At 45.2% G+C, this 13,448-nt stretch overlaps 1 protein-coding gene across 2 annotated transcripts in view; it reads right to left on the bottom strand.

Annotated features, from left to right (window-relative positions):
• tubgcp3 (tubulin gamma complex component 3) overlaps nt 1–13,448 on the bottom strand; it is a 127,823-nt gene that overhangs the window by 100,571 nt on the left and 13,804 nt on the right. For both annotated transcript variants that reach the window (XM_072475988.1, XM_072475989.1), the window contains exons 5-6: nt 12,257–12,426; nt 5,561–5,679 (exon numbers count right to left, since the gene is read on the bottom strand). In XM_072475988.1, coding sequence (XP_072332089.1) covers nt 5,561–5,679; nt 12,257–12,426 — 289 coding nt within the window. The remainder of the gene's footprint in view (nt 1–5,560; nt 5,680–12,256; nt 12,427–13,448) is intronic.

The raw sequence follows: 13,448 nt of genomic DNA, 5'->3' as shown, positions 1-13,448 counted from the left end.
TTTTCGTTTTAATAAGGATTTTCTAAATCTCTCATCAGATATACCATTGACTATCTGGTCTCTGATGAGGGAGTCACGGAGGTTTTCAAAGTTGCAGGATTGAGCTAGTAATTTTTAAAAAGTTACAAAACTGCCGAAAGGTTCTCCCGGTTTTTGCAAACGCCGGTGAACTTGAATCTTTCAAATGTCTCATTGACTTCAGATTGACAGTGGCGTTCAAATTTTTTGATGATTATTTCCAGCTTGCCCTTGTCCTCCCCTTCCAGGTAGGTAAAGGAATTATATATTTCTAATGCCTGTGGACCTGCCAGGGATAAGAGCAAGGCTATCTTCCTGGCATCAGACGCTGAGGTTAGATCCTTAGCTTCTAGATATATTTTGAACTGTTGTATAAAAAGTTTCCAATTGGAATACATATTACCAGTGGTCTTGAGCAGGCGGGGAGCTTGGATTGGGCCCATCGTGCCGATTGGTATCTGAAGGGTCCGAATGCTGCGAGGCCTTCCTTGCTCGAATGTCTGGTTTAAGTTCTCTTCTCTTGCTGGTGTCTAGCTGGCTTGCTGAAACCACTCCTGGTACTATATGTTATTCTCTAATTCTGAATAACGACTGTAGACTTACAGTTAACACAAGCTCTTTATTCAAAGGGTTCGTTCTGCTTCCAGAGCTCAACTAGATGTAAAACAGTCAAGAGGTATCACCAGTGAAACTAAGGTAAGCTGCCCATGCTGAGCTATCCCTGTGTGCTGCTGCTCACTAGCCCTGTGCTTCTAAAAGAGGCGGATCCTGCCTTGGGCTCGACCATTTATATCCGTTTCTGATGCTCCCTCTAGTGATGCTGTGGCTGTCACATCTGTGCTGCAGTCCCTGGTGTATGTGCAGATGTATGTACAGATGTGCAGATCACTACAGTAGTATTGACAATTGGATAAAAACTTAAAGTATTTTTCCAGAACCTTACCCAACCTGCAAGAGGTGAACACGTTTTCATCCGTGTCTTGGCCCAATCCCAAAGCCAATTATGCATTTAGAGAGATTAAATCAAAAATATCAATGCAAAACATATACTGAAAGTCAGATGATTGCACTTATTGGACTAGCCAACCATTAGAAGTACTATTGAATGTGCACTTATTATTGTACCAATCAGTTCAGTCTTTACAACCTTCTGTGGTGATGTGCATCAATGTAAATGCATATAGGTAGCTAGACACTAGAGGGAGCACCGGAGACATCACACACAAACACTCAACCAATAGATCAGTTAGATAGGACACGACCAATGGACATTCACGATACACACAGAGGTGACACGACCACAAGAGGGCATTACACCAACCCATATATAAAGGACACCACACACATGATCTGCCTCTTTCCAGTGGAGACAGTCAGTGAGTACAGACACAGGGTTGATTCAATATTACACCCACCACGTGGATTGCAGCAACTGGTTAGTCAGTCTGGGTAGCAATAATAGGATTAGCAGTAGTGTCGAACCAGAGTAATAGAAGTGTAAATAGTTTAATAAACGTGTTGAAATTATCTCCACGTCTGAACCTTCCTTTGTCAAGTGCACCACAAGGAAGCCGCTTATGTGACACCGAGAACAGAACAAATCATGGTACCAGGACTGAACTGTTTCAATCCAAATAGCCATGCCTCAGCGTACAGTGACAACCAGCAACGATACCCAGGCAAGATGTTCGAGGTCCCGGTTCCATAGCAGCTCCAGTGCCACGGCGATCTCCGCAAAAACTAGCGGGTATTCCGGCAAATGTTTGACATCTTCCTGGTGGCAGCCGAACTAGAAGACGTGGCCGATGCGGAAAAGACAGAGCTTCTCCTCACCATCGCCGGTGCCAGAGCAGAAGAAATCTTTAAAAAATTCAAGTTCTCCAAGGGGCAAAACAGGAGCAACTTCCAGGCAGTCCTGGGCAAATTCTGTGAGGAAAACACACTCCAACCAGCAAGAAAATGTAAGAGAAGCGCCAGTACTCACCTCGAGGCCGAAATCCCGGAGCAGAGAACAATTTTGATCGGCGGCCATCTTTTTAAAGGGACTGCACTTGCACAGTTGCGTGAGAAGCGCACAGAATGGGAAGGTCTGTTTGCACATGCGCGAGGCGCCGCGCATGCGCAATCACAAAAACGGCCATAGGTACAGGAACAGCAACTTGCGCATGCGCAAACGCTTCCTACGTATGATGTCACATGCATCATGATGTCAGAGGCCCCAGACCACGCCCATTTAAAGGGGAAACGTCCCAAATCAAAGAAAATATCTTTTAAAGCCACAAAACAACCTTCTTTCACCTGGAATGACAGCACAATGCCTCAAATTGAACCAGGAAATGAAATTAACCTCTGAAGAACCCTGCAACAAGCAGTTACCTACGCCCAAACCGATGATTCCGACCTTGAATACTTCGATACCGACCGTAACATTTTCTCTGGACCTCGCGAACCTAATGCCAGCTCCGACGCAAACAGTGATGATATGGTCCTAGAAGACTACGACGCAGACAAACCTTTCAACTTGGGAGGCTACCCCAGTACCAAATCCGAACCGCAACTAGACGTGTTGCATATTGATGAACCCGACGACGAATTCTTCCGATTTGAGGATCAAGTGGAGGATCTGCTGAACAGATCACGCAGACAAAATCTGAGGATCGTTGGCCTGCCAGAGGGCAGCGAGGGATCGGACGCAGATGCATATGTGGCGTGTATGTTCGAGAAGCTGATGGGGGAAGGTGCTTTTGCTCGGCCCTTGGAGGTGGACAGGGCGCTTATGAGGAAGCCGCTGAGGAAAGAGCCGCCGAGGGCGATGCTGGTACGAATGCACCGGTTCCTAGACAAGATTCAGATCTTGAGGTGGGCCAGACAGACATGGAAGGCAACGAGCTGCTTGTCTATCAGGACCTGGGTTCACAACTGGTCAAAAGAAGGGCAAGTTAATAAAGTGAAATCAGCCCTCTTTAAGAAGGGGGTGAAGTTTAGCATGCTGTACCCAGCACGTTTGTGGGTCACATACGAGGGCCAGGAACTTTACTTCGGATCGCCAGAAGAGGCGATGAACTTTGTCAGGGACAAGGGGCTGGCAGGAGATGGAGGACATTGAACTTGGGGGCGAATAGTTGTGTTCTGGATCTGCTGTCAAACTTCTTTTTTTCCTTCTGGTTCTTTCTGTATTGTTTGGTGCTAAGTTTGGGGCCGTTGCTCAGTTTTGTTTGCGGGCTAACTTTAATTTTCGTAATTTTCCTTCCTCCAGTTTAGTACCATAACCCGAGGGTTACCCTCATCCCTATCCAAAAGTACTCTAAAACATACGGAATTGTGATCACTACTCTCAAAATGTTCCTCTACTGAAACCTCAACTACCTGTCGAGGTTCATTCCCCAATACCAAGTCCAGTACTGCCCCTTCCCTAGTTGGACTAGCCACATATTGTTTCAAGTAGCCCTCCTGGATGCTCCTTACAAACTCTGCCCCATCCAAGCCCCTAGCACTAAGTGAGCCCCAGTCAACACTGGGGAAATTAAAATCCCCTACAACAACCCTGTTACTTTTGCACCTATCTAAATTCTCTCTACCTATCTGCCCTCTCTCTCTCTCGCTGGTGTTGCTAACTTTCCGTTGGTTCAATTGCTCTGTTTTATTACCTTTGCTCTCGAGTCGCCAGGTATCTTTATGATACCGCCACAAGGTTCAAGTCTGAGTAATGATCAATAACTCAATACACCGATTTGTAAGATTCAAATCGAAGCACACTTATTATACACAGTAATCGCTACTCATGCACAAATTCTACGTATAAGCTACTTCTATAACTAACAGGCCGATACTTAACTTCGGACTGGCCCACCATGTCAGGGGAACAAATGGCCTTTTGTTCGGGTTCGGAGTCTGCGGGATTTGAAGTTGGTACGGATTGGTAGCTAGGAGCGCCCATCTCGTAGCGAGTGTTGAATTAAGACTTACTTCTGTCAGTCGACGATCACTGCACCGGTCACGGTCAATGTTGGTTCGTGTTGCTGGGTGACCCGGGCAAGACGAAGAGAGAGAGCGATTTGAACTTGGGGCTTAACTCTTATAGTCCCCAGGGGCTTCCCACCTTTCGGGGCAGACTCTGCATCTGGTTCCAAGTGATTGGACTTTGTCCCAATCGCTTGGTTCGATTTCTCCAATACTGGAGCGGTTCCCTGATCGATGGGCGGTCTTGAGGTGTCCGTTCACCTCCTTTGTGTTGGCTCCTGCTGGCGCTGGGGAGTCTGGCTTTGCTTTGTGTGTCCCAAATGTTACTTATTGTTCCCGGGGATTGCTCATCAGTATGTAGATGGCTGCGACATTGTTATGCTGATGGTCGCTGGTATCGATGTTGTCTAGCCTTTTGTAGAGTTAAATACACAGCAAACCTGCAGCTACTGGTTTCTGTCTACGTTGGGCTGACTGTTCCATCAGCCTTTGGCGATCGCCATTTTAAATTGGGAGTTGGCCAAATTAGGTGGCTACACTGGCAACGCTCAACCCTGCAACGTTCCACAACAATACTGAGATTAATATCTTTTTTAAAATAAATTTAGAGTATCCAATTCATTTTTTCCAATTAAGGGGCAATTTTGCGTGACAATCCACCTAACCTGCACATCTTTGGGTTGTGGGGGGTGGAACCCACGCAAACACAGGGAGAATGTGCAAACTCCCCACGACAGTGACCCAGAACTGGGATCGAACCTGGGACCTCGGCGCCGTGAGGCAACAGTGCTAACCACTGCACCACCACGTTGAGGTTAATATCTTTTGATGGTATAGTGGGCAGCACGGTTGCACAGTGGGTAGCACTGTTGCTTCAGTTTCAGGGTCCAAGGTTTGATTCTGCACATTTTCCCGTGTCTGCATCTCGAAAGACGTGCTTGTTAGGTAATTTGGACATTCTAAATTTTCCCTCTGTGTACCCGAACAGGCGCTGGAATGTGGCGACTAGGGGCTTTTCACAGTAATTTCATTGCAGTGTTAATGTAAGTCTTATTTGTGACAATAAAAATTATTATTGCTTGAGATAAATACTGTCCAGGACAATGCGTGGCATGATTTTCTTTTAATGTTCTGATGGGATATTTTATACTGAGGGAATCTTGAGCGGGGATGGGAGGTGGACAAGACTCATTTTTACATTATACATTTAAACAAACCTTGATGATACTTCCTAGTGCAAATAGACAAAAGATAAGCCATAGTAAGTTTAAAATGGGAAAAGGGAAATAAATTATGGCCTTGAGATTTAAACTGCTTTTGTGCAATGATTAACCGGCTGAATAGAGCTAATTCTTTGGTTTGTAATAGACAATGCAGACGAATTGTGCTCTCAATTTCCAGGTTATTGACACTTACATATGTATAAACAATGGAATCGCCCCCAGCCCAAATATTTATCATTCTGAACGCAACAAATGCTTCCCCTGCCTTTCACTGGATACCACTTTCTGTTCATTTGGAGAAAAATAAAAGATGATTGTGAATATAAAAGTACCATTACTATTCATTTAAGATCAATTACCTTGGAATCAATTTTATAGCAGTTTTCAGAATTACACATTTTGATACATTTTCCATCAATTCCTTGAAGGACATAGAGAATATCTCTGACCAGTGTTGCCTCTGTCACTTCCGCAGATGCTGAAAAACAATACAACAAATCAGGACAGTAACTTTGAGCAAGTCTCTTTTAGCAAGTGGTGTCTAAAATTGAACAATGGACATGGCCAATGAACAATGGTGCATTGGGGCAGCACGGCAGCACAGTGGTTAGCACAGTTGCTTCACAGCTCCAAGGTCCGAGGTTCGATTCCCAGCTTGGGTCACTGTCTGTGCGGAGTCTGCACATTCTCCCCGTGTCTGTGTGGGTTTCCTCCGGGTGCTCCGGTTTCCTCCCACGGTCCAAAGATGTGCAGGTTAGGTGGATTGGCCATGATAAATTGCTCTTAGTGTCCAAAAAGGTTAACTGTGGTTACAGGGATAGGGTGGAGACATGGGCTTAAGTGCCTCTTTCCGAGAGCCAGTGCAGACTCTATGGGCCGAATGGCCTCCTTCTGCACTGTAAATTCTATGATTCTATGACGTAGTCACGGGGATAATGACCAATAAGCAGCTTTGGCACAGTAACATATCCTTCAGCATTGTGCACGCAGCCTGGGGTAGCTCAAATTATGAATTTAGAAAAGACTGAGTTCTATCAAGAAACGACATCACCAACTGCCAAGAAATGATAGGCAGGAGTAAACATTTGGGCATTACACACGTTGAATGATTTGCAAATGGCCAGGATACCCAGCGTTGCTGAGAACAGCGGGTTCTCTATGTTCTCTCCACTGGTGTTGGCAGGGGCTGAGTTGGCAGCACTCTTACCAGAGTAACTGCAGCGCTCGAGGGATAAAAATCTCAGCTGAACTCGAATGCAGCACTGAGAGTGCTTTACTATTGGATTTGCCAGCTTTTGGACAAGGTGTTAAATTGAAGCCCTGTCTGCCCTTTCAGACAAACATAAAAGATTCCTTGGCACAAATTCAAAGAACAGCAGGGATTGTTCTCCCCAGTGTCCTGACCAATCAACCAGCATCTCAAAAACATTAGCTGGCTATTATCACATTGCTCTTGGTGGGAGTTTGCTGTGTGCGAGTTGGCAGCCACATGTCCTACATTATAACTGCGACTGCACTTCCAAAGTAATTCATTGGCCACAACCTGCTTTCGGGCAGCCAATGGCTGTGAATGGCACCATACAAGTACAAGCCTTTCTTTGTTTTCACTGCGTAAAGAATTATTCTGCCAATTTAGCCACTGGTTTCCTGAAGCCTTTGACTTATAGGAAACATATATCTTCCCAGGCACAGGTAATACTGTGGCTATTGACTCTGCAGGCAATATATAGAGGCAGGCATTCATGTCTTTTGCAAGGTGGAGATTACAGGATAATCATTGGCTGAGAAGAAATTAAGAAAGTTCAGCAAGAGCCTTTCAGTTCAAAAGTTCTGAAATGAAACTCATTCAAGGCGTACAAAATCTGATCAGCCTTCAACTTCCTAACCATAAGACCATAAGACATAGGAGTGGAAGTAAGGCCATTCGGCCCATCGAGTCCACTCCACCATTCAATCATGGCTGATTTCAACTCCATTTACCCGCTCTCTCTCCATAGCCTTTAATTCCTCGAGAAATCAAGAATTTATCAACTTCTGTCTTAAAGACACTCAACTTCCCGGCCTCCACCGCCCTCTGTGGCAATGAATTCCACAGACCCACCACTCTCTGGCTGAAGAAATTTCTCCTCATCTCTGTTCTAAAGTGACTCCCTTTTATTCTAAGGCTGTGCCCCCGGGTCCTCGTCTCCCCTGCTAATGGAAACAACTTCCCTACGTTCACCCTATCTAAGCCATTCATTATCTTGTAAGTTTCTATTAGATCTCCCCTCAACCTCCTAAACTCCAATGAATATAATCCCAGGATCCTCAGACGTTCATCGTATGTTTGGCCTACCATTCCTGGGATCATCCGTGTGAATCTCCGCTGGACCCTCTCCAGTGCCAGTATGTCCTTCCTGAGGCGTGGGGCTCAAAATTGCTCACAGTATTCTAAATGGGGCCTAACTAGTGCTTTATAAAGCTTCAGAAGTACATCCCTGCTTTTATATTCCAAGCCTCTTGAGATGAATGACAACATTGCATTTGCTTTCTTAATTACAGACTCAACCTGCAAGTTTACCTTTAGAGAATCCTGGACTAGGACTCCCAAAGCACTTCAGCATTATGAATTTTGTCACCGTTTAGAAAATAGTCCATGCCTCTATTCTCTTTTCCAAAGTGCAAGACCTCGCACTTGCCCACGTTGAATTTCATCAGCCATTTCTTGGACCACTCTCCTAAACTGTCTAAATCTTGCTGTAGCCTCACCACCTCCTCAATACTACCTGCCCCTCCACTATCTTTGTATCATCGGCAAACTTAGCCAGAATGACCCCAGTCCCGTCATCTAGATCGTTAATATATAAAGAGAACAGCTTTGGCCCCAACACTGAACCCTGCGGGACACCACTCGTCACCGGTTGCCATTCCGAAAAAGAACCTTTTATCCCAACTCTCTGCCTGACAGTCAATCGTCAATCCATGTTAGTACCTTGCCTCGAATACCATTATTTTACTCACAGTCTCCCGTGAGGCACCTTATCAAAGGCCTTTTGGAAGTCAAGATAGATAACATCCATTGGCTCTCCTTGGTCTAACCTATTTGTTATCTCTTCAAAGAACTCTAACAGGTTTGTCAGGCACGACCTCCCCTTACTAAATCCATGCTGACTTGTCCTAAACCGACCCTGCACTTCCAAGAATTTAGAAATCTCATCCTTAACGATGGATTCTAGAAACTTGCCAACAACCGAGATTAGGCTAATTGGTCTATAATTTTCCATCTTTTTTCTTGTTCCCTTCTTGAACAGGAGGGTTACAACAGCGATTTTCCAATCATCTGGGGCTTTCCCTGACTCCAGTGACTTTTGAAAGATCATAACTAACGCCTCGACTATTTCTTCAGCTATCTCCTTTAGAACTCTAGGATGTAGCCCATCTGGGCCCGGAGATTTATCAATTTTTAGACCTCTTAGTTCCTCTAGCACTTTCTCCTTTGTGATGGCTACCATATTCAACTCTGCCCCCTGACTCTCCTGAATTGTTGGGATATTACTCATGTCTTCTATTGTGAAGACTGACGCAAAGTACTTATTTAGTTCCTCAGCTATTTCCTTGTCTCCCATCACTAGATTACCAGCGTCATTTTGGAGCGGCCCAATGTCTACTTTTGCCTCCCGTTTGTTTTTAATGTATTTAAAGAAACTTTTACTATCATTCCTAATGTTACTGGCTAGCCTACCTTCATATTTGATCCTCTCTTTCTTTATTTCTCTCTTTGTTATCCTCGGTTTGTTTTTGCAGCCTTCCCAATCTTCTGACTTCCCACTACTCTTTGCCACATTATAGGCTTTCTCTTTTGCTTTGATGCATTCCCTAACTTCCTTTGTCAGCCATGGCTGCCTAATCCCCCCTCTGATAACCTTTCTTTTCTTTGGGATGAACCTCTGTACTGTGTCCTCAATTACTCCCAGAAGCTCCTGCCATTGCTGTTCTACTGTCTTTCCCACTAGTCTCTGCTCCCAGTCGATTTTCGTCAGTTCCTCCCTCATGCCTCTGTAGTTACCTTTATTTAACTGTAACACCTTTACATCTGATTCTACCTTCTTTCTTTCAAATTGGAGATTGAATTCTACCATATTATGATCACTGCCTCCTAAGTGTTCCCTTACTTTAAGATCTTTTATCAAGTCTGGCACATTACATAACACTAAGTCCAGAATGGCCTGTCCCTCGTGGGCTCCATCACAAGCTGTTCCAAAAAGCCCTCCTGTAAACATTCAATGAATTCCCTTTCTTTGGGTCCACTGGCAACATTATTTACCCAGTCCACCTGCATATTGAAGTCCCCCATGATCACTGTGACCTTGCCTTTCTGACATGACCTTTCTATTTTGTGGTGCATTTTGTGCCCCTGGTCCTGACCACTGTTAGGAGGCCTGTACATAACTCCCATTATGTTTTTTTTGCCTTTGTGGTTCCTCAACTCTACCCACACAGACTCCACATCATCTGACCCTATGTCGTTTAGTGCTATTGATTTAATTTCATTCCTAATTAACAAGGCAACCCCGCCCCCTCTGCCCACCTCTCTGTCTTTTCGATAGGTTGTGAATCCCTGGATGTTTAAATGCCAGTCCTGAACCCCCTGCAACCACGTCTCTGTGATGCCTACCACATCATACCTGCCAGTCACAATCTGGGCCACAAGCTCATCTACCTTGTTCCGTACACTGCGCGCATTTAAATATAGCACCTTTAATTCTCTATTGACCGTCCCTTTTTGTTTTCTTAGTGTGGTGGACCTTGGTTTACTGAGCCGTTCCATACACTGTCATATTTTGCGAGATGGGGACTATCGTAACCTCTCCTGAGTTCTGTCTTTTCGTGTTTTTTTGTATTCCTAAGCAGCTACGCTTCCCACTGATTACTTCACCTCTTGGTTCCCTGACTTTCCCTTCCCCCAATCCCTAGTTCAAAGTCCTATTGATCACCCTATTTACTCTTTTCGCCAGAACGCTGGTCCCAGCTCGGTTCAGGGGGAGATCATCCCAACGGTATAGGTCCCCCCTGTCCCAAAACTGATGCCAGTGTCCCATAAAAAGGAACCCCTCTTTCCCACACCACTCTTTCAGCCACATGTTAACTTCCCTTATTCTTGCCTCCCTATGCCAATTTGCACGTGGCTCAGGCAGTAATCCGGAGATTATGACCCTTGAGGACCTGTTTTTTAAATTTGAATCCTAGCTCTTTATAATATCTAAACAGGTCCTCTTTCCTAGACTTGCCTATGTTGTTGGTAACGACATGGACCACAACAACTCCAGTATCCTTTCAAGCCGGTCAGAGATGTCCCCCGCACCCTGGCACCGGGCAGGCAACATACCATGCGGGACTCTTTATCCTGCTCACAAAGGATACTATCTATCCCCCTGATAATAGAATCCCCTACAACTACAACTTGCCTATTTACTCCCTCCCCTTGAATGGCCTGTTGAACCATGGGTGCCTTGGTCAGCTGACTCATCCTTCCTGCAGCCCTGTTCGCCATCCACACAGGGAGCAAGTGCCTCGTACCTGTTGGACAGGGTCAAGGGCTGAGGCTCCTGAGTTCCTGACTGCTGGTTCCCTTTACCTGCCTGACTTGCAGTCACACACTGCTGTCCCTGGGCACTGGCAGGATTTAAACCACTTACTCTGACAGGTGTGACTGCCTCCTGAAACACAGTGTCCAGGTAAGTCTCCCCCTCCCGGATGTGCCTCACTGTTTGAAGCTCAGACTCCAGCTCATCAACTCTGAGCCGGAGCTCTTCGAGCAGCCAACACTTACTGCAGATGTGGTCGCTGCAGCTCGCAATGGGATCTGCCAGCTCCCACATCAAGCACATCACCTGACCAGCCATCTCTAATTAATTAATTAGTTTAATTTAAGTTTACGAGTTTAGCAGTGTGTTTTTTTTAATTTGGGGCAGATTTGCTATCAACCAATCAGATCACAGCTTCCCTCTGACGTCAATTTTGAAAAAAAAAAGTGGAAAACAGGAAGTTACCATTAGGTTTTTATACTCACACAGAGACTGCTCCTCCTCCTCCGAACGGCTCCTGAAACTTTCCTGGTTACCTCACTGCACCAAATTACCAAGTTTCAAATTCCCCACTCTGGATGTGTCTCACTCACTCAGGCTGTGTCTCTTTGACCTGCGCAACGCTTACTGAGTGCGCTTTCTGTCTGTCTTTTATACAGACTTCAGGATGACTCACACTAAAACTTCAAAGAGAAGAATACAACGTGTACCTTTGTGCCCCTAAACAGGCCTCAGGTGACTGCCAGATAACTGCCTCTCAGCAAACGGCTCAGCTAGCTAACAGCTCACATGAGACAAGACACCAACTGCTGATCTAATTAACCAAAGAGCAGTATGCCAATACCAGAGCACAACATGTCCTCAAATAGAGTTAGGTCGTCAAACAGTTGTCTCACAGCGCCAGGGACCTGGGTCCGATTCCCGGCTTTTGTCTGCACGTTCTCCCAGTGTCTGCATGGGTTTCCTCCGGGTGCTCTGGTTTCCTCCCACAATTCCCGAAAGACATGCTGTTAGGTGAATTGGACATTCTGAATTCTCCCACTGTGTACCCGAACAGGCGCCATAATGTGGAGACTACGGGATTTTCACAGTAACTTAATTGCAGTGTTGATGTAAGCCTACTTGTGACAATAATAAAGATCCTTATATTCAAGGTTATGGGAGCGTCATGTGACGTAGGGCAAATAACCTGGAATGGAAAAAAAAACTTGTTGAATTTTGCGATACAGGCCACATTGACAAAGTTCTCTATAAGTCAATGGGAGCCACTTTAAACAAGGTAAAGAAAGTGCTTTACTACCAATGCTGTACTTCTTGAGTGCAGAAACACTTGTAGTAATGCAGGAAACATGATGGCCAATTTGCACATAGCAAGGTCACAAACATCAATTTGATAATGACTATATAATTTGGACAACTGTTCTAAAAACATATTTTCATGTTGAGATGCTGACAGTTGACTAACAAACTAAGAAGCGATTGAATACTCACAGCCGAGTTCTCCTTCACGTCTCATTCTTGACATGTTGCGAGAGATTGAGTTTGGAAGGCCCTTTGAGGTAGATAATGATGGAGGTTGAGCAGCAGATAAAGCCCATGCAAACCGTGATCCTAACTGATGTCTCACTGTATCAGCTGTTCCTGCAGATTGGTATGTTTGCCTGATCAAGACACAAGAACCCTCATAAGAAGCTACATTTTACACGGAATTAGCTCCATTTAAAATCCACAACCATTTCTGTCTTCATGGGATTAGGCCAGCATTTATTGCCCACCTCTTATTGCCCTTTATAAAGGTGACAACCTGCAGCAGTCCATGCGGTGTAGATAGGCCAGTTATTTGGCACAAGTTATGGTGCAGAAGAACTGCTGTAGTCCTCCGACCATACATACCACCAGAGTTCCAAAGTTTTGTTTCTATTTACTTTCACAAAATGAAAGGGAGAGAGAGAGATAAGATCGCAGCATTGCATAACTATAACTAAGGAACAAATGTTGGGGAAATAAAAACTAGCAGGGGAGAAGGATGAAGGGAGACAATGAACTGATGAGAAGGAAGGAAGTAAACCAGGTGGGAGGAGTGGAAGTACAAAGAACAAAACAGCACAGGAACAGGCCCTTCAGCCCTCCAAGCCTGTACTGGTCATGATACCAACCTTTGCCAAAACCCTCAGCACTTCCTTGTGCCGTATCCCCCTGTACCCATCCTATCCATTCTTTGTCAAGATGCCTTTTGAACGACGTTAATGTATCTGCTTCCACAACCTCCCCTGGCAACACGTTCCAGACACTCACCACCCTCTGCGTAAAACACCTGCCTCGCACATCTCCTCTAAACATTGCCCCACGGACCTTAAACCTATGCTCCCTGGTGACTGATCATTCCAGTGACTGACCCCTCCACCCTGGGAAAGAGTGCCTGCCCATCCACTCTATCCATGCCCCTCATAATCTTGTAGACCTCTAACAGGTCACCCCTCAACCTCCGTCTTTCTAGTGAAAACAGTACTCTCTGTTTGGATCAATAATTAATAAATACACTTCTCTCAGCAAGGGGCACAGGAAAAAATATTCCAAACAGCTGCTGATCAAATAGATCTCTGTACGAGCATGACAAAAACTCAAATCACACTGACTACAGAGCAGACTCTTTACTGCATTAGATATTACTGCTCTTACTGTC

Source organism: Scyliorhinus torazame, chromosome 15 (genome assembly GCF_047496885.1).
Source record: "Scyliorhinus torazame isolate Kashiwa2021f chromosome 15, sScyTor2.1, whole genome shotgun sequence".
Classification (NCBI taxonomy): Eukaryota; Metazoa; Chordata; class Chondrichthyes; order Carcharhiniformes; family Scyliorhinidae; genus Scyliorhinus; species Scyliorhinus torazame.
This window is presented reverse-complemented; position numbering and strand designations above follow the sequence as displayed.